General features: G+C 40.0%; 1 protein-coding gene across 1 annotated transcript in view; it reads right to left on the bottom strand.

The window, feature by feature from the left end:
- The window catches only part of si:ch211-186j3.6 (neural-cadherin), a 351,776-nt gene extending 329,280 nt beyond the window's left edge, over positions 1-22,496 (bottom strand). The window contains exons 1-3 of the mRNA XM_034679695.1: positions 22,410-22,496; positions 8,065-8,262; positions 2,509-2,734 (exon numbers count right to left, since the gene is read on the bottom strand). Of these exons, the coding sequence (XP_034535586.1) occupies positions 2,509-2,734; positions 8,065-8,233 (395 nt within the window). The 5' untranslated portion in view covers positions 8,234-8,262; positions 22,410-22,496. The remainder of the gene's footprint in view (positions 1-2,508; positions 2,735-8,064; positions 8,263-22,409) is intronic.
- Positions 22,497-22,771: the final 275 nt, after the last annotated feature.

Genomic DNA, 22,771 nt, shown 5'->3' with positions numbered 1-22,771 from the left:
AAAACAACAAGAAACACTAAATCTATGACCAATGGTTCAGAAAGGTCCTGCTGCAGGCGCCTCTCCGTCAGGATCAGATTCTGGATCAGATTCAGAGGGTTGAAGTAACGTGATCTGTGAGCAGCTGTGTGTATTCAGCCAACATGTAAACATTAGATCAACGTGCTGGACAGCCGAGGCACATCCACTTCCTGAGGGGGCGTGGTCAGAGAGAAAACAGAGTGTTCTGAGGAGGACTGAAGAAGAGGGCTTTTCAGGCAGACCAAAATCTGATTTCAAAGTGTTTTTTTGAGCATAAACTTTAAAGACATGTTTTGGGGACCTCTTAGACCAATATATATTGATGAAAAAAGCGTGAATTGTCACCTTTAATTCACTGTGTTTTAAAGTTTAACCAAAGACAGATCTGGTTTCTGTGGGCACTCATCATTATCATGATACTTCTCAAACTGCAAGCCTAATCAAACTAATAATGTCATCAATAAAGACAATTGTGAAAATGAAAATCACTGTTGTGCACAGCTCTGTCTGCATAGGTAAATATTTATTTAATAAACATCCTTTAAACATGTATGAGTGGTGTAGAGATTTTGACTTTTCCAGAGTAATAACTTTACAACACATAACCTGGACTGACTAACCTGTTAAGTTGTGTTCATACCAGAGGGGAATAAAACCATAATTGCGGGTTAATTAAAGTCAATGTAAAGTGAATTAGACCAGAGATCTTGTTGGGTGATGTGAATGACCTGAATTGCACGGCTTGAATTATCCGAATGGAGAAAGTTATGACACAAATGTGCTTCTCTGCAAGAGTTGAAAAATCTCTTCAGCTACTCATTCATGCTGCGATTGCCAATCAGCATGGAGATCCTGCTGCGACATATGATGTAAAGAACAGAATATATAGAAAAAAAATGTATAGTATATGTGTGCGTCTACCCTTTTTTTTATCGAAAGATGAATAAAAGGAGCTTGCTTAGGGAAGTGAGTGAGGAGGTTGGATAATCGGATCAAATGTGATTAAAATGTGAAAACCTTTGTCTGTCAAGCAAGTTGTGATACTATCAGGTTAGCACTGCCCCAATAACAGGCCTTGAGTTTTTGAGTAATGGAGCGATGCCTGCGAGCTAGTTCAGGCAGACAACTCGAGCTGCAATGCCATACACGTCACGTGCCCCACTCTCATATCCATCATCCAGTCCTGCCCTCTGCCTCTCAAATTGGCGGTCTATTTAAACTGGGGAAAAATCTCCCATCTCTCCCTCTGCCTGTCAACGCCTCTGCTGCTGCATGCCATTGCTGATATTTTCTTCTTCCCCGCCGCCTCCCCAGCTTCCACCTGCAGGCTCCGGGGGTGTTTAGTGTGTTTTGCTCACCACTCCTTAAGTCTGCATGTAAACTTATCTGCAGGGAGCGATGAGGCCAGAGCCTGGGCACCAAACATGAATATGTATTTGCTGCTACAATAAACAATTTAAACGTGAGTGGTCTGACTTAACTCAGATACACGTGAATGGAGGTTATTCGCAGAAATTAAGCGAGTGAATACAAAACATTCTGCTGTTCAAAGTCCAAATAAAACAATCAGATGTTTCTTTTCGTGTCTGAGCACAGTAAACCACTGCTGCTGAATGCTATCACTGTTACTGTAGCTTTCTGTACAGGAGAGAGAAGAGTTTGAGTACATACAAATGCAACTATGATCTTTCCTTCTAAATAAATGGGTTGTTAAATTATTGCACAGACCTTGAAAACTCAAAGTCAAGTAGAGCAAAAGAGGAGCTGAAGGGGTAGAAAGTCTAACAGCAAAGTGATATGCAGAGAACAGAGTGCAGTGGAGTCAAGTACATTTCTGCCAACAGGTATGAGAGTGTAGCAGCAGGGTCATAAAGGTGTTAAATACTGAGTAATGCTAGTCTTTATCATGGGCTTTCAAATACATGCAGAAATTAACACTAAAATTAGACTGTAATATCCAATTTACAGGATGTGTTGGTCTAATAAAGGAGCAGGTGCGGATAAAGAGACTAATCCAAGGACACACGTCATAAATGTAACACTTTAGTCATGCCTGGGGATGTGTGTGTGTGTGTGTGTGTGTGTGTGTGTGTGTGCATGTGCGCATGCATGCTTAAACTTGAGAGATGCATATCATACATTCTAACAGCTTAATGTGTCTCATCAAGCTATGAACATTAACAAGTATGTAGAAGAAAAATGAAGTTCATTTTAGGTGTGCATAATCTAACAGGGAATTTATCTTTTCATCTTTTTATTGCTGGAAAGTATTTAATCTGAGTGGATATGAATCATCTGTGGTAAAAAGATAATTTCTCAGAGACGTGAGGACATAAATTCCAATCTGTGAGGTGTGAAAGCTCCTTTATTTGGACCTCTTCTGGGAAAAAACAGATATGAAAAATGTCCAACAAGTCCAACGTGTGAAATCTACACATAGTCCACCTATATGTTCATGTGTGTGAGTGTTTGTGTTTGTAAACTCACGCCTGTCCTTCAGGGGTGTTTTCTGGTATGGCAATGGTGAAGGAGGCGTTGGTGAACTGAGGCGGCCGGGCTCCAGCCACCACTGAGACAACAGCAGGAGCGCTGCGGCTGCCCAGCCGGTCTGCAGCCACCACCGTCAGCAGGTACTCCCTGTCCCGCTGCAAGGGGAGGCCGGTGGTCCGTACATGACCGGTCTTCCTGTCCACTTCAAAACGACCATCACCTCCTGCAGACAGAAGCAATGTATAAGCTAACATATCTCAATTTCACATTATCAGTTACCAAGTCCTTAGATAAATGGAAGAGAAAGAAGAGAAGAGGTGTTTGTTGCCATTTGCACAGGTTAAAGAAAATACAGAGACGTTGGATTTTTTTTCCCATTTTAAGAATATCTTAAAAAAAGGAGTGGAGGATGCCACTATAACCCTGCTTAATATACTTTATAGACATCTGGACAGAAATGGGACTCATGCTAGACTCCTCTTTGTGGACTTCTCTTCTGCTTTTAACACAATCCAGCCCCACCTTCTGATCAGAAGGCTGTTGGAGCAGTTTGAGCTGAGTAACAATATTATGGGCTGGATTCTTGACTTCCTTACCAACAGGACTCAGAGAGTTAGAGTAAATGACACTCTGTCTGATCGGAGATGCTCCTCTACAGGTTCTCCACAAGGGTGCGTGCTGTCACCTCTACTGTTTATCCTTTACACTAATATGTGTCAGAGCAGACATGAAAACAGATCCAGTATAAAGTATGCAGATGATTCTGTCATTGTTAGTCTGCTCTATGAAAATGAAACCAGCCACGGTCCAGTCGTTGATCAGTTTGTTGAGTGGTGTGAGGAGTCTTACCTTCAGCTCAATGTTTCTACAACCAAAGACATGGTTATTGATTTCAGAAGGAATAATCACATGAGTGAAGTGACTCAAATCAAGGGTCAGCCTATCGAGTCTGTGCAAACGTATAAATACCTTGGGACCGTTATTGACATGAAACTGAACTTTGAGGAAAACTGTGCAGCAGTGTGCAAAAAGGCTCACCAGCGTCTGCATTGCTTGAGAAAACTAGCTTTCTTTCACATTGATCGAACAATCATGACCATGTTCTACCATGCTTTTATCAAATCTGTTGTGTCCTTTTCTTTAGTTTCATGGTTTGGCCAAATCACTCTGAAGGAAAGGAACTCATTAAACCAGATTGTTAAATGGTCAAGCAAACTGATTGGTGAGCCACAGGCATCCACAGCATCCATGTGCACTAATCAGTTACCTTTTAAATAATGCCTCACACCCTCTGCACAGTGATTTCCAGCTTCTTCACTCTGGACGACGGTTTTTAGTCCCAAGGTGCAGGACACAGCGTCACAAGAAAAGCTTTGTTCCTGCTGCTGTTACTGAGCTGAACAAACAATAGCTTTTATTTTCCCACACAGTCAGCCCCCAATTTTATGGCTTGAGCCCAGATTGTCTTATTTATTCATGTGATTCTATCGTTTTTATTGGTTGACTGTTTTCTGATATGCTTTTTAAAATGGAACCTTTAGCACTTTTATCATTTTATCATTTTATCACGTCTATTCATTTTACCATTTTTAGTGTTAGATTAGTTTTAGGATTTTTTTTGTATGTTTTGCACATTAAGTAGATTGTTCTGTCTGAATTCTATCTTGTAATTTTGTATCCACCTAACATCTCACTGGCTGCAAAACAAGTTCACCTACGGGTACGAATAAAGTAACCTGAACCTGAATATCTTTCATACTGCTTTGGAAATGCTTCGACCTGGTTGATAATTACCAAAGTATTTGGTATTTAATAATTTCAAGTAAGCAATGCAATCCTCATACTTCATGTGAAAGCAGTGATAATTTTCAAAGGAGTTGTTGCACTGGAGGTCCAAAGGAATACACTTCTCACTGGCTGTACAGCAGCTAATATGTTTTTTTCTGTCCACCATAAAGGTATTTGACAAACTTGGGGAGCCTGATGAGAGCTGTTCATTATTTAAGATATTAACCGAAACTGAACCAAACAACCAAACAAAAGCACATTGACAAAAATAGTCTTTTGGTAAGACACTGGTGATGCAATTATAACCCTAAAAGAAGAAGATTGAGGGAAATGTAGTGACTTGTTTGAGGAAACAGATGATGTTTTAAGGTAGCTGAGGATGTTTTTCAATCACAGATAGAAGAAGAAATGGGCAGGAGTGTTTCTCATTCACATAATGAGTGGATTAACTAAAAAGATGCAAAAGACTGTCTATGTCTCAGCTTTCATGTTGTTTTTGGTTCTTTTCTTCCACAGAAAGTTTCTCTGTGGTTTCATGTAGAGAGGCCTTTCAGAGTCAAACATGTCATCATTCAAAGGTTACAGCTAAGTGTAAACTAGTGCATAGGACTGCAAGGTTACGTTCTGTTAATATTTCTGCTTTCAAGAACCGCTAAAAATATATCACATGCAGGCTGAAGATGCACCCATAACGCAATACATATGACTGGACAGTCAATTTTTCAAAGTAGTTTATATCTAAACGCAACCAGGGGATTTAAAAACTCAGGAGCTGTATGAAACACAACAGGAAATGATAACAATGTCGTGCAAACTGCACTGCTTTTACAAAATCCTTCTTATTTTTTAGCTCTGGGTGTGATTAGACTCCAGCAGCGTATATACCTTCTATTACTCAGGCCTCCGTTAACACAATGAATTACACCAACATCAGTTTAAATAAACAAGGAGTTTAAATCAGGAAGCTGGAATCAATGCTTTTGTTTTTCATAGAATTAGTAATGAAATTCACTCTGTCAGCCTCATGGGGAAAATTCAGTCTCTTTAGAGTTAGTGTTCTGAAAGGGAGAGACAAAATCATTACAATGCAGACAATAAGAAAAGCAATTATTTTCTGTGAAGGAGAAATGAATTATATTATACTGAAAAATTAACCAGTGTGCATGAAATACTCACTAAACCAGAGGAGACAGGAATTTAAGCTACAGACATACTTGATTTCACAGACATGAGTTCCAAACCTCTGTTTTATACCCATCAAACTACTGAAATATCTCTGATAGCTAAAGCTGATAAATGATCACCAATAATCAAAAGGTTCAAATCAATGTCAACAAATCTATGTATTATTTTATGGATGTGACGGTTATCTAGTTCCGTTGTTCCATTTAAAAAAAAATTGTGACTATCTCTACGGTTGCAACCATTTTTGTCTGTGGAATCAGCACAAGCCTTACAATAAACCAACCCTTACAAAAGTAGTGAAACCATGATCCGGTTGGACTGCCCCCCATGGTTCGAACTGTGTATGATCTGCAGATCAATGGAAAGTTTAACACGATGGTGTACAGTAACAAGTTGCAAACTTGTTTCTTCTGTTTCCTCGTTCAATCTGTCTGTGTCAGCAGCGTCCCGGCATGCTCTGAGTGTGTGAGTAAGGGAAGGTGGGGTCGCAGACCTCAGAGTTCAGAGTTTTACTTTTAACACTCATTGGAAACTACCAGTGACAGCAACGTGACATACTAAGCATTCCAAAGTTTTCCCTATATGGAGACGTTTATGAATGATGTAGGCTAACAAGACAGACAGTTTTGCTATTTACTGATATAAACATAAAATGTGTGGTTCCTCTCCTCCTGCAAGCCTCTGGTCAGAGACAAAGCATCACTCCACTGACACAAAAAATGCTCTGGGAGAGGGGGACAATCACTGTTCAAATTTCAGTTTCTGAGCAGCATTATTTAAAAGCATTATTGAAATAGTCCATACAAAACAACTATATCTTCAGGCTTCTTAAGGCCTGTTGTTGAGATGCATGGAGGTTGTTGATTGTGATTGTGATTGTTGTGATCATTGATCTGTAATCTGTTGCACCCCTAAGCTACAACCTCCCCCTACACATTTCCACTCATCTGCACGCTTGCATGAAGGGTCTGCCGCATTGGATGCGATCCAAACCTTTTATTGTTGGCTGGGAGTGGATTGTTAAGACATCAAACAATGAATCTGCACCTGCTGGCTTACTGACCCGGTCTAATGCCGTTTATTGTTTGTTAGGGAAAACCATCAGTAATTTAAGATCCATGTTATGACTCACAGACATCAACTGCTTAAAACAGGATGAAAAAAAACCCAGTATCATACTGATGTATAAATGTCAAAGTTGACTGTATTTTCTGGATCTAAAAGGACCTTTCTTCCATTGTTTATTTAGTGTAGTTGAATATATTTACAGGGACTTGGAAGAACTAAGAGGAGGGATTTTTATGATTCTTCAAACAGTTATATAAGTCGACCACTTATTTTTGGTTTGAAATGAAACCATGTTTAGACTAAGCTCCTGTCCCATGGGGTTGAGGAGAGTTTGTCACAAGCTTGTCTCTGTATCTGATCCTTTCATCAGGCTGGTAGTTCGACTCATCAAGGATTGCTCTGTTGTGTTGGCATTATGATGGCGCCATCATACCACAGTCCATACACACAGCCACTAACTCTTAACCAAGCAGCAACCTCCGGTCTAAAAATATGAGTCCAATGCGGAAGTGCTAAAAACTGCAGTTCATCAAGGATCCTCTTGAGGCTGGCTCCGGAAGTACCAGAAACCACATACACACCAATTCAAAAAAGATGATCTTTACAGCAGAAATAAACATGTTTACAGCCTGGTACAAAAAACGGGTGTAGTCTGGATAGCTCATTTCTGGATCAGCACACACTGTACGGGGGGTGAATTCGTTTCTAACACTGCAATTTCGAAGATATTTAGATTATGAGTCTTCCAATGAGAGGCACAGCTAACTTGATTGACAGGTGGGAACACTGTAGCTGTTGGCTAAGAGGCTCAAAGCCCGCCTCTTTACGTCACAATCACTTGACAGCAGCAATACGGCTGCCGCCTGTGATGGAATTCAGCAACAAACTGGACACTGGACACAGAAGACTCAGGAGACTGGGACGGCTTACGTTGAAATAGTTTCTGTAGAACGTGATCAAGGAGAAATAACATAACAGTACACAGGCAGGAGAGTGCAGTGCAATGCCAAGTCAGTTCTGCCAGACAAAACCCTTGGCATGGTATTTATTCCCTCTGAAGACGACACTAAAGTTAGATAACCATGTTTGGACAATAGGAACACAACAAGTGGGAAGAAGACCTGTGCTCTAGTTCTGGAGACAGTAAGTCGGCCATAACACATAGATAAAGACAGGAGCAGGGGGAGAGACCTTGACTACTACCCTGACACGATCTCGCCCGTCACAGACGACATAGGAAACAAGTTACTCTAAACTTGACATTTAGACTGAAAGAATACAATAGTTAAACATTCTTAGATACATATATATAAGACTATGAAAATTCCACGACACTGCCGATTGGCCTCAAAACAGTGCTTCAGAGACAGATGGGTGACGTCACGGATACTACGTCCATATTTTATACAGTCTATGGTCTCAAAATTTAGAGCTAGGAGATATTAATGTCTTGTTTTTAATCACCTGTTACACAATAGGACAAACCAGGTACAAGAAGATTAAACAACCTACCATCGGACAGAAAGTACTCCACTTCACCGTTGTTGCCTTCATCCCCGTCCAGAGCGTAAAGTTTGTAGACCAGAGAACCTGCAGGAGCGTCAGGGGAAACCACAGCCAGGTAGGGGGCAGGAACCATGCTCCACTCTGGGACATTGTCGTTTACATCTGTCACAGTCATCTCCACTCTGATCAGGTACCATTCTGGACCTGCAGATAAAAGAAGAAGATTATAGCTTAGAGTGGGAAAACTGTGATTTTGGTTGATGCAATTTAAAGCTGATGAAAGGTATTCCTGAAAAGCTCAGAAATACCTCAGATTCAAACTCGATACATATTTAACCATTAAAAAATCCAAAGGAAGCTGCGTTTTCCTATCAAACAATGTTGCAAATATTATGTTCACTTTAAAATGTCATTATTTGAACTGCTCGCATCAGCAGATGGATAGTGTTATGTTTCATATACATATAATCACTTGTTTGGTTGTTACAAATCAGCTAGTTGGTCCTCTGTCTCTTAAATCCAGCTAACGTTATGCTTCATGTCTACTACTGCACGCTACACATTCCCCACACAGCAGGATTTCTGGTAGTAATGACTGAACATGGTCATTTAAAATTACAACTCGGGGGCGGCCCTGATCGTCTTCCCATCAGATCAGGAAGTAAGATCACTCTAAACAATACTTGCACCAGATGAAAATGTGGCAAGATAATCACCAAAGAGAGTACAATCAATTTTGTTGGCCCAAAACTGGCTCAATTATCTTGCAGAGTGTACCCAACTATAGAGACGCAATGAGCATATATGCTGCATGGTTTCTTTGTTCCTGTTAATGCATTTCTTTTTTAATTAAATATAAATATATCATATATTAAATATTTTGACAGACACAAAACACAGGATGGCTTGGTGACAGATTGAGTCTAGAAATGCAAACCAGTAGTGAAGGGATCATGTTTGAACCTTGATCAGTACAGATCATCCAGGATCATTTGGATCGTGAATTGTGGATTAATTACCAAATGCAAATCCAGAATGGTCTCAATTGCAGCTAGATCTCATTTTAGGAAAGCAGTGACAAACAACATGACAGAGTATTATGTTTTACTCTGAAAGGCAATTACGGGACATGTGTCCCATCTTTGATGCAATGTTAAGCAGGTAAGGGCAAACTGGCATCAGTACAGGGAAAATACATAATTGGAAGCATGAAATAAAGAAAACCCTTCCAAGAGCAGCGGCTGCAGCACGGGGAAGTTTGAGCTAGTTTGAGGTGCAATCATAGAAACACAGTCATTCCTGTGTGTCAAATATCCAACATAAAACCAGCTTTAGCAAATAGCTCGGCATGAGAACAGCGATTGACTGCTCTGTGTGTTAACCACAGAGATCACTTTATAAAAGGAGAAAAGCCTCAGCTATGGTTTTAACACAAGTTGGACATGATCGTTCACAGAGGAATGGGTCGGAAAGTGTCTCTGTGAATTACTTTTATCAATCAGGGCTTGCACTTTGGGCTGTTTGATCAAAAGCTGGCTGTAAAGTTACTTCAGAAGCAGCGTAGCCTGCTGAAGACTATGTTGACAAATCCATATTTTACAAACACACTTTAAAAGGCCCTGTGAGGAGTTTTTTCACAGGTTATGAAACAGAGAGAAACTGACATGGATACCTCCACATCAGCAAGACTGATTATTTCTATTAGGGCTGAACAGTATAAGAAAAAGAACAATTCTGATTTCTTTTTTTTTTTACCAATATTGAGATGTAATATATGATTATATGTTTAAGTTCCTTATCTTCTGTTCACATTAATATTTTTCCCACAGGGAGCGCCAAAAGTAACACAATCCAAAAGTTCCTCACAGGAGATTTAACATTGTTTATGGTTTTGCATGTAACTCATGTAACACATGTTGCAGTTGGAGCCAGTACAAAGATAAACATCATTTGAAATTGATTTCTCTTTTGAAAAAAAAAAAAATGTCACTCTAAATTGTATGCAATAACAATGCCAAAGTCATCCAGTGTTTTTCTGCTCAACTGCTTTAAGTCAATCACACTGGCCTCTATCCTACAATAATCTCCATCCATTTCTTCCCTGAATGTATCATGTGAACGGCAGAAACAGAAATGTGATCGTGAAGAAACTGAGGGGAGCATCTCTGCATCTAAACGAGCAATTATAATCAGTGCTGCGCTATCTGCGCCCATAGTAAACAGCAATCATATTGACAGTGGCAAAACGCAGTAAGAGGTCCGGCACAGACCTCATCACTACACACATACAAGCACGCGCACACATATACACACTCAATCACACAAAAATGCAGTGCACAGCAGTGTTTGCAGGCTCACAGCAGGAGGACGCACGAGTAATTTCAGGGCTAAAGCCAGAGGATTGCTCTCGGTTTGTCAGTTTAAGTACCTGTTGAAAAAGCAGCTGATTCATATTCTGAATGGTTGTATCAGTGACAGTCCTTCACTTATTTACAGATGGCTAAACAAGTCTAAATGACAGATGTTCTCTATACACTTTACATTCTCAGACTATAAAAAATAAATGCAAGCATTGAGAGATAATGTTTTTTTGTGACTATTCAGGCAAATAAATAAAGGATGGATGATGGAGGTAAAGAGAAGGAAAGAAATAAATACTTCAGAGGAAGCAATCATGTAAAAGAGAGCACAACAAGAGATCTGAATTGAGTGATTAGTTATTAGTCGAGTGCCACATGAACAGGATTAGGAGTGAAACGAGGAGCCTGAGAAATGACCCTGTGGTTGTTATAGAAACAGCAGAACAACGAAAGTGGAAGACCCAAGAAGAAAAGAAAAAAGAAAAGTAGCGGAAAGCAATTGCATAAATCAATGGCATTAGAGACAAGAGGGAGCGAGGGAGCGTTAGAAAGAAAAACATAAGCGGACATCAAAAGAAGACAGAGGAGAGAAATTAACCAGGCTCATCGTACAAAAAATACATAGCACTCCACTTGACTCTTGGGTTCAAACCATGTATTTGGTGATAATCTCTCACTCTCCCTCCATCTTTCCATCTCACCCTCTCTCCGTCTCCCTTCCTTCCTCCCTGTGGTCACAACAGATTCAGAATTAATTGGCAAAAGGACAATGCAGCTTTGGGGAAGAAGGGACGGCAATACCCAGATAATAAATCATGAGGTTAATATACAGAGCGCCATGCCAAAACGCATCTCACAAACACACACACACACTCACACACACTCCTCCCTCACTAATAACGATCATCAGTGGATTAGTGGCTAATGAAGGACCATTGGGAGATACAGCTTGGTGCTATTGCTATTCCTCACACTAATGCAGCTCTCTGGATCTAATGATATGTTGCAATCCCTCGAAACAGTGGGACCTGCAATCACTAGTAGTGCCACAGAAGGCTCCTCCGAGCCCACCGACCTCATTTACTGGAATAGGTTGTAGTCCAAGTCCAAGTGTGGCGGCATGTTCATTTTCTCACAGTGAGATCTTGTTATCTTGTTCTCAGAGCACATTCTGCATGGGAAGGGTCCTGGAACCATATGCACAAACAACTTTGATGAAAAATTGAAGATGTGTTTGCAGCTTTTTTTCTTATAATGGAATTTTATAATGATTAGAACAGAAACTGTGGTCGAAGCTGGGGAAAGCCAGTTAAAGGGCAGATTTTTTTTGTAGTGCCTCCCTTTGAAAGCTTGCAAAGACTAACATTTTCAAGGCACTGGGTTTAGCTCAGCAGTTAAAGCATCTATCCCATATACTGAGACTAGTACTCATCACAGCATCCAAAGATTGAGTTTAAGCAAACCTTTTTTTTGTAAATAAGTATATCGTCAGTGTTGAAAATAAAGACATTTTCTCGCTTTATGTGTTTTTACTGGATGTTGAGTTGGACCAAATGTAGCTTAAACTGTTCTGAATCAAATATGTGAAACAAAAGTTCACATTTTCACTGAAACAAAAACAACAGCCTTTGCAAAAGTTTTATTAAACCTCAGTGTTTGCTCTCTAATCTGGAAAAAACTGAAACTAAGGTGCACCAAAGAGAGCCTTTAAAACCTATTCTCTGTAAAGCTACAAAGTGAGAGTGATCATAAACTTAAATACACCTTAGACAGCAAAAATCTAATTTGACCTGCAGGTAAAAACAGCTTTGTTTCCTTTTAGGAAAATTATGTTTCACACACTCCTCAGCAGTGGTGTGTTTATAATAAAGTAATGTGATGTCTGTAGGTATAAAGGGTTCCCTTCATTGATCTCTCTGAAAAGCTGAGTAACTGAGTCAATACTCCCACTACTGTCTTTTCTTCCACCAGCCAATACAACTTTACTGCTCTGCCAACTTGATTCCCTCATTATACCTTGCATCATGTTAAAGAGGAAAAGAAAACAATTCCTGAACACACCTTAAAGCTGAGGTATCACCAAAATCACAAAGTAAGCCCCTACTACTAAACAGCACCTTATATATTAATATGGACACCACATCTCCATCTCCTCCCACTGAGAGATGTGAAGCCAATATACTACCTCAATGAGCGCTGACATACCCCACTGGTGGAGCCAAGGCATGCACAGCAGAGATCTGACTGGTGGAGCTGCGGCACTGACACTGCCTCTTCCGCTAACCACAACACACCTCATGCTTTCTCTGGCTGTTTCTCCTCCAGCCTGCTAGCCTGGTAAAAAACACACCAAAAGAGACTCCATGTGCTCTCAACCAGTCATCTTCTTAGCATTAAATTATTATGAAAACAAAACTTCTACAAAAAATGAACCCTTGCACATACATCAGCATCATGAGAACACTATATTGAATGAAACCATGTTTGAGAAAAATGTATTTTATGTGTGCTAGAATTTCCTAATTAGAGAGGTGAGGAGGAGGAGGCAGGCTTTATTGATCTACACCGCAGCCAGTCACCAGGGGGAGCTGTAAAAGTTTTGGTGTCACTCAGAATGGCTATTGTTCTGTCCATAGTATCTGTGCTCATAACAAAACGCAAAAAATAGTGATGATTATTACATTTTCTCTTACATCATCTGTATTTAAAATACTAATTTTGTTGCTACAATATCATAAGTATAGCTAGAAGTTGTGTGTACATAGACTGTATAAATAATGGACGTAGTATCCGTGACGTCACCCATCTGTTCCTGAATGCTGCTTTGAAGCCATTCATCTGTGGGAGCCATTGGTCACTCAACCAAACTTATTGTGAGGTAAAGAGGCGGGCTTTAAGCCTCCTAGCCAACAGCTACAGTGTTCCCGCCTGTCAGTCAAGTCAGTCTTGCCCCTAAATGGGCAAAACTCGTAATCTTAATATTTTCTGAACTGTTGTGTTAGAATAAAATTCACCCCCCGTACAGTGTGTGCTGATAGACAAATTAGCTACGTAGACGTTTTGTGTACCAGGCTGTAAACATGTTTATTTCTGCTGTAAAGATCGTCTTCTTTGAATGGGTGTGTATGTGGTTTCTGGTGTTTCTGCAGCCAGCCTCAAGCAGATTCTCGATGAATTGCAGTTTTTAACACTTCCGCATGGGCTTCATATTTTGAGACCGGAGGTTGCCGCCTGAGTGTGTATTGTGTGCACACTCTTGCCGCATACATTTGAACACCAGTTAGAAAAGCGTGTGTGAACAAGAACCCATAATTCTTTACATTAAACCATCTGGCCCAAGTCTTTCTGCTCTCTACTTCTTCCAACTTCTACTTCTGCCTTTGCTTGATTTCCATCTCTTTCAGCCAAACATCTCTCTTCACTAACACACTTGGTCTCAATCATAAAACGAGCACGGATTCACTTTTTGTCATTAGGGATCAAAGCAGCCTCTGCAAGGCGTACATGAATTAATTAAATATCTGTCTTGAGAAATTATGTGCAGAATTAATGAGATGTATATTGGTTTAATTTCTGGGCATCATTTAATTAATTTAGCCTCATAATCTCTGCTGGTAAATTGTTTTGCAGCTAGGTTAGTTATGAAGCCAATTACAAATGTTACACTGCATATAGTACGTACACATCATCAGCACGTCATCAGCACATCAACGATACAGAGAACATCAGCAAATTCTGAAAATAGACCCAACATGGACTCGAGCCAGGCTGGGTAGATGGAAAAACAATTGTCGGATTGCTTCCATTATCTCTGTCAAACAGGAACACAGTGATGAGTCATATGATGCCTTAAGTAAAGTGCAAAAACTGACAGAGCCTGCTGGAAGTAGATGTAAGAGGTTCACAGTCTGAGTCATCATTACATGGAGGAAATGAAGTTAGCTAGAGTGCAACAAAGACAACAGGTTTATTTTCCCCTCAAGAGCACAGAGGTGATTAATCTCTCTGTGCATGTCTGCATGTAAATGCATGTTCATACCAGTGAATAAAAAAATCTGTATGACAGAGTGAGAAGGATGTGTTTGTGGAGCTTGAGGATGTCAAATAGAAGTGCACTCAGCAGACAACGGATGCATCAAACATCTCCTCCTCTTCCCCCTCCTCTCCTCCCCTCCCCTCCGATGACCCCAATCAGCACCTTTCTAACTTTCTGCTACCTCATTTCCTCAATCTGTCTCTCCCCCGCCTGCTCCACATTGTGCTGACAGCATCGAAGACATAATGTGGAACTTCTCATTTCACTGCACCCCGTCTTTCTCCGTGTCTCATTTAGCATTAACATGCAGCACGAGCAGCTCCTCCTCTCTTATGGCCTCTGTGGAAAACACATACACTACACATGACAACACCTGCACTTTGAGTGTGTTTGTGTACTTGCAAATGTGTTTGTGGCTGCTATACACGCTCACATATATGTACTGTGCAAGGGAGAAGTGGAGGCAAACAAAACACACAGGCAATAAAAGAGAGGAAAGAAATAGACTGACAGAAAGAAAACAGACAGAGTTTGAGAGAGAGAGAGAGAGAGAGAGAGAGAGAGAGAGAGAGAGAGAGAGAGAGAGAGAGAGAGAGAGAGAGAGGATAGCAAAGAAGGCCAGTTAATTAAATGTCCTCTGTGAGGATTACAAAGGGTTATTTGGCCCTCACTGGTAACTGTTCCATCCATAATCTGTTTAAATGGAAAGCTGCCGCCGTCTTAGTGACTTTTTCACATTTTTACTTGGCAATGCCAATTAAACTGAGGGATGAGAGGGTGAGAGAGAGAGGGAAAATCAAGCTTTAGTTCTTACACTAATTGCAAATGATACAAATGGTTAGCCAATAGTTTCACAGCCTAGTCTTCCAGCACAGCAACTCATAATTGAAAATCTTCACACTGCCAATACTGTGCTTTAACAAACATGCATACCCAAGTCAGCATGTACACTTACAGAGACAACACATTCACACAAGTTCAACAGCTTAAAGAACCACCAGTATACGCATTGCCGGTGCAACAAGTACATTGCAGCAGGACCCACACACTTAGGGGGGCCCATAGCAATCGTCCACTTATGTCATAAAGGAGAGAAAGTCTGCTGTACTTAGCCGGGTAATATTCTAACAGGAAGAGCTAACCTAGACATTTCAAGCATGCATATGATAGGTAGTTATACCACCTTTCTAACTAGCACAATGATGGCTTAGAATCAGCCATATGTCACTGAACTTGTATGTGTGCTTATTTAAGTGTTACTAAATTTATTTTTTTTCCTTAATGAATATTATTTATACCAACGCCTACTTCATCATGGTTGGTCTCGCCTCCAGAGACACAAGAAGGAAAGGCTTGATGGGAAATGACAATTTGTAAATCCAATGACTTCACGTCAAATAAAAACGTGTGAACCAAATTTTTTCACCAACTTTGAAAGGGGACGGGAGATGAAAATTAACCAGTTATCTGTATAATTTCAAGAGGACAAAGCATGGGCACTAAAAATGCACAGAGAAGAGACAACAGGATGTGTCACTGAGGATGCAACAGTACATTTAATGAGGAAATATATACTGTACCTCTGGCTTTTTGGTCACACTTTCAGTTTGGTTCTGTTCTGACAGCCAAAATCGTCTGAGTGTTTGTTTGGTATTCCACTCTTGGTTGTTTAAAGCTAATTTTACCGGAATAGCAAGAGGCTAGGCAGAAAACACAGCCTTTTTTAACATATGCAATAAATGCATACATTCATTTTTTTTAATTTGTCTGGATTCAGAGACTATTTGTTGTGATCCATACATCATGTCCAACTGTAACGGCACAGCTTCATTTTGTGGCTTTATCAACATAACATTTTAAATGTGTATGTATGCAAATTATTTTAGCTGAGGCTCCATGACACAAATAACCTCATTATTTTGCCACATTTAGGCTGAGCTCTAAAGTTAATGCTAACAGTGCTAGTCAGTGCTTTTCTAAATGATATGAACACAGTGACTCTGCCTACTGTGGTCCGAATCTTAGCTCACATAGGAGGTGTTTCCTTATCCCAACGCATTGACTCACAGTGACACATAAAGAGCCAATACAGAGAGAAATATAACACATGGAAGCTAGTTGTATACAAAAAAAAAACGAAAAACACTGCAGTTCACAAGTGCATGATGAACTGATGAACATTTGGGAAGCAGCTTGGTGCAGGATAGACTCAGCGGATTGGCAGTGCTGTAGATAGAGGCAGAAATTTGGACTTGGACAGTTTCATCACAAACTTTGCTGAGCACACAGCCCGCAGAAAACTTCTAATTGGTGAGTAGGTTTCTCTTTGTGATGGAGTGGCAACATAATTTGTATCTCTCATATGATGGGAAATGCACTCCTACTCTAAGTCTGTGATCAGATTTGGCTGCCATCCTGTTAATGATAAAGGTTAAAGGCTGCATCAGGGACTCTCATCAGTAATGTGTAGGAATATACAAAGCTTCTGTGCTTTCCTTTTGTCTGAGTGTTTTATGCTTATCAGTGTACAATGTAAGCTGCCTGTGGCCAAAGCCATGTGGGACGTTTTGCTGCTTAAAGAAATCAGGCTGTGGTGGGTTGAGGAAGCTGTTGGATTAACTGCTACGGCTGCTGTCCATGGTTCTGATTATTGGCTGGTTAGGATGAGGGTTTCACTGTGAGTCCATACAGGGGGATATAAATTGTCTAGACTGCTTATGTGAGTCCGTGTGTGTACTTGTGGATGCATGAGCTTTTGTGTGGGGCAAGAAAGAGGGCCAATACAGATAGTTGCACCGGGGCCTGTTACAGTTATATTTATTGTAAAGAACAAAGATATCACTGAGGCTAGACAAAATCCACAATATGATTACTTTCCATACAGTCCTGCAACACAAAGGGAACAAATCTTGAGATGCACTCACAGTATAGGAACGTTTCTTAACAATGGTTGGGGCATGCCGTTAGAAAATACAAAAGAATAATCACTTCACTTTTATAGCTTCTCTCTGACATATCGCTCACATGGTCTCCTTCTTTATGGATACATTTGAAATCAGTGGACAGATATGCCACACAGCTCCAATAAACTAACCATACACAACCAGCAAGAACTCAGCAGTCAGAGGTTTCTATGAGTTCAATTAAACTATGATTAAGGATGATTTACTTTTATTTGAACATGGATAATTACAGTACAGATCTGGAAAATCTCCCTTCATTTCCAATAGTTCAAACATAAAAGTTATCTCCATGCACAGGCAAATACCAGCTCATACAAGCTGCATAGGATTGCACCAACAGCAGTGAGAAGTGTGTCCACATAACAGTCTCCTCAATCATCTTGAAGTCTTATAGTTAGTTTGTTTTTTTAACCCTTGACCTAAAACAATCCACTTTCCTCTGAGTGTGTAAAGTCTGTGACAAACAAGAACAAAGGCAGACAACTGTGTGGGAGAAGTGTGTAGCTCTGAGAGTTTCAAAAAGACAAAGGCAGCACAAAAACATCCAGTTAAAATGAAATACCACTCTGGGCATGGTATTGGTTAAAATCTTGATTTTGATGATAAAAAAATCAAAGGGTTAACAATAGATTCATATCAACACAAAATTAACAATGTGACATATTGGTGAGGAACAGAATGAAGAGTTTAGATCTCAAAGATACAAAGATTGCCTTAGGTGTTGTTTATGTGCAAATGGAGATAGAAGGAGAGTGTACTTCTTTAGATGAGAAGGAACACACCTCATAATGGTTGATATTAATATGATCAAAGGTGCAATGGTTAAGTGTTTGCCACCAAATTCATCATGAGAACTTCATAAATTGCAAGAAATAGGACCAGGCCAAAACTTATTTCTTCTTTAAAATAATGCAAATATTTAACTAAAATATGAATGGGTTTGGCTCTCTAATTTGATCTTTGGTAGAAGTTATTCAACGTTATGTCTCAAGTATGTAATGAACCTTCAAGTGTTGGACCAATTAATACCTCCTCTGCTAGCCTTCTTAAAAAAGTCTCTGCATCTTCAGGAAATACTTCCCACCCTCAAAGCATCTTTTAGAGGGTAAAAAAAAGCTCCATCTGATTTTATATAGACCCTGCACGAAACCCCCCAGCGAGAATGCATTGTATACCCATTTATGTCTTAAGTCTCATCGGAAACAAAACTCCTGAAGTGAAAATGTAGATGAACCTTCTTTCCAGCTGTGATACCAGCTATTGTTTACAACATCACACTCACAGCAAAACAGAGAGACAATGTGTCCCATTTTTAACAACCTGCTAATTACTGAATCCTCTAATTAGCTTGGAGCAGTCTAGCTCAGGTCAACATATGTGTGTATCCATGTGAATTCAGATCACAGTTCAGCTGAGGTAATCTCTATTATCTCTGGCCTCACTAAGTCCTTTAAAGGTGTGCTGGGATTCAGTGGGGATTACAACCTTCTGTCTCTTGTCTCCCCCACTTGGCCTGACCACTCAGAGGGAAGCAGAAATTAATGTGAAAGTCAACGCAGCAATTTTTAGCCAAAGTTTAAGAAGCAGCAGCTGTTCAGACAGTGCCAAGTGCTCAGAGGGAGGCTGGCTAATGCAGTTGCTATTGGTCCAAATATTATGAGCTCATGCTTCATACTATCAAAGTCATTTGCTGACAGCAAAATGTCAACTGAAAGAGAAATCTTAACCCTAGCCTCAAAGCAAAGCTGTTTTTCTACATGTTTAACCAGACTTTTGTTTTCTTGTTTTCATATTCTTTCTGATTGCCTAAAATGCCAAAATGTACCAAAACACTAATTCCAGCAAACAAAACCTTTGCCATTATGTCTTGGGTGATGAGGTTACTAACTGAGTCTGTTTAGTGCTTCACTGCAGCAGAGCCAAGTCAAAAACAAGTTGTTTGTAATACTTTTTCTGTTTCTATTACAAGTGACTGGCAGGTTGAAAGTTCCTACGCCTGGTATGAGTCCAACAGTGCCTGCTTTTCCTACAGGCCTCAAACAATTTACACCACACAATTCTAAAGTTACGCTGGCACTAACTCTGGAAAAATCACCCAAAACAGCAATTGTATGTTCAATAATAACATGCTGATGCATTTCATTCCATTTTCATAGCTGTATACAGTACGTGGGAAGGAGAGCCTGCAGTCAGTCCACTGGAGATTGGGTTTACTACTTGTGCAATTTTGGAGGGGTCAGTATTGACTACATAAACTCTGATCCTTTTCCTTTCCTATTTGTTTGCTCTAGTTACATCAATTCCAACAATGGATCTGTTGCCTAATGCACTGCTGTTAGAAAAAGAGGTATGCAGACTGTGGCAGAGAGCCATGGAAGCAGAGTTGCTTTGGCTGCAAAATAAAATAAACCAAACCAAGAAAGTTATAAAATTCAACACTGCTTGTTAAAAAACTGCAAGTAGACCTTATCAACTTGTACCTGAGATTTAAGAAACGCAAACCCTGCACAAACCACAAGAGATTACGACACATCTCAAAATGACAATGACAATTAAATCAGCCCATGCAGTACTAACTTGAGCTGTTGTTATGAGTAATTACCAGACTCATGTCTAACTAGAGTCCTGACTTTCAGGACTCAGGACTCATCTTGACTTGGACCTGGACTCAGACCCAAGCATTGACTGCATCCAGTCTGAGGATGAAGATGAGGACTCTGACCTATCTATTGACTTATTTATCAATGGACTGTTTTGTTTTTTGTTTGTATAAAGCCCTTATAATTCATTCAGTTTTGAGCTATAGGGCAGAATAGCAGGATGGTTGCAAACAAGAGCAGGAAAACGTGTGCAATATTAAAGAAACATCAAGGAGAAGATGTGAACATGTGCCTTGAATTTTAACAGACATCTGTTCAGGATGTGAGCTGCTAAAGTAACTTGGACTGATACTGTTAGCAGGCTGCGAGCTAACAGCACCAGTCCAAGATGTTTATTCTGAGTAAAGCAGAGGGTTGCAGGTATTTTCAAGTTTATCAAATACATGCAGTGAGCAGAAGAAAAAATTAGTGTGCCCAGTTGAGAGAGGTGCTGTGTCCTTTTAAACATGACACACAGGGCCTCATTGTTACTTAAAACTTCATACACACACAGGATGAGTTTGTATGTAGCTTGGACTCCGAAAAGGGGGACTCAACTCAGATTAAGATTATGGGGACAGAACTCAGACCTGGATTCAGGTAATGTGGACTCCACTCAGGCTGGACTTGTATTCATCTTTGGTGACTTGGACTTGAACTTTAGTGACCAGAATCTGGATGCAGACGTGAGGTTTGGTGATGCAACAACATAACAAGCATAATGGACTCAAAGTATATGATAATGTAGCATGAAGAAAAACATAATGCATTTTCTCAAAATGTTATTTCATTTAATGAGGGAGTAAGTGGAGGGGCAAAAGTCATTAAAAGAAATCACAAAATTAACTGTGATGGAAGTGAAGGCCGGGGATAAAAACAGAGGGAGGCTCCGAGCTTGTTTTTAATGCTTAATTTCATGCCATTTCAGAAAATGATTCAAAATAAACAGAAATGATTGAATCAAGCAAAAATCTCAGCTACTACCATTCACTTAAACTGCTGTACCCCTGAAGGACAATGAGCCAGGGAAATGAGTTTCCATGTCCCCAGGTGACAGGAGCTACAGGTCCATCACCAGTCCTGCCATTTGAGCATACACGGTTTAATGGAGCTTGGTCTATAAGTTCAATCAAAGACACAATTCCCTGCTGTCACCAAGTCAACCATTTCATTAAACAGAGCTCAAACACAGTGACGCCACACAGACCTGCCTCAGGTAAAGGCACTGTGGTGAGAAAAACAACATTAAACCAACAGTGACACTGACGTGCGACTACACCGAGACTCTATGATGACAATGAAGAATTACGAAAATACATTTCTAATAGTATTTGGCATGCATGTTCTCATGTGCAAGACCTTGATAAGCTATGCATGGCTGCAAAGCTTGGATTTAAAAATCTCCATGTCATGAAAGCTGACAAACAAATTTCATCACGTTTTACATTTCTGAATCATGCAGTCATGGATTAAAAGTCTGGACACATCTTAAATAGAAAAGGCAAGCGTAGCTGTGTTTCAGCACTTTGTTCTGATGTATGCTGAATCTATGTTACACAGCAGGTTGATTTATGCAGCGTTTTCAAAAATTAAGTGTGCTTGATTTGCACGGTTATGGCACACTTCTATATAAATAGTCCATCATCACACACGGACTGCAGCCCTGACTCAAATGTATCATTTATCACAGCCGACAGAATGAAACATGGATGCGGTCTCACTGGTCTCTACAAAAGCATAATGAAGCATAAATTGGAAATGCACCCTGAGCAACTTCTGACTGCTCAAAAAATCAGCAGAGGGCTGGAGTTGAGGAAGGCTCCAAACAGAATCTGGCAACATCTAAAAATGTGTTCCCTATGCATTTTTTACAAATAAGAAATAATCTTTGAGAACAATACTGATTTTGTACCAGGCTGTAATCATGTTTAATTCAGATTTTAAAAATGACTTTTTTTTTTAACATGGGCTCTAATAGAGTCAGAGCCATGTTTTCCTGGCTTTTGGAGCCAGCCTTAAGTGGGCACTGGATGATCTGTGGTTTCCTGCACTTCCACATTGGCTTCACTTTTCAACATTTGGAGCTTTAGCTTGGTCATCCTGCTTGTGATAGCTGGAGCCACACACGGGTAATAACACCCCAGCCACATTCTCACTCTCCCCTCACTTTTTTTTTTAGTTAGTTTCAGCACATGCAGTTAATTACATAGTTAATTCATTTATTTTCATTTAATATTTTATTTTCCTTGCATTTAATCTAACATTGTTTAAATTTAGTGCACACATTTTTACACTGTAGGATTACATACATATATCTGTCATATTAATCATTGTTTCTTTTTCTTGGAGTTACCTTGCTGTTGGGGATTGCACTTCCTGGTTGGACAAAAGGTGTGGCCAAGGGCAGACAGGAAATTTATGCTGAAGCCAGCTTGTTGGAGCAGACCATTGGCTCTGATGTCATGGGGGGGTTAGGTTTAGTTGGTATAACTTTGATTGTAGTTTCACTTAGTGTCCATTTTGTTAACCCCTTGTGTTAAACTTGATTTTGCCAAACCACTATATCCACTATTCTTTTTTTGCTCATTGTGCAAGGCCTGTTTGTTTAGGTCACACCTCACTATGTCACTGTTAAATTGAGTTATGTTAAGTCAACCTCTTTGATAGGCCTAGTTCTTATAATTTTGTTTTGTGTACTTGGTTTACTGCAATCAA

The sequence above is a fragment of the Notolabrus celidotus genome, chromosome 3 (genome assembly GCF_009762535.1).
Source record: "Notolabrus celidotus isolate fNotCel1 chromosome 3, fNotCel1.pri, whole genome shotgun sequence".
In the NCBI taxonomy this organism is placed as follows: domain Eukaryota; kingdom Metazoa; phylum Chordata; class Actinopteri; order Labriformes; family Labridae; genus Notolabrus; species Notolabrus celidotus.
This window is presented reverse-complemented; position numbering and strand designations above follow the sequence as displayed.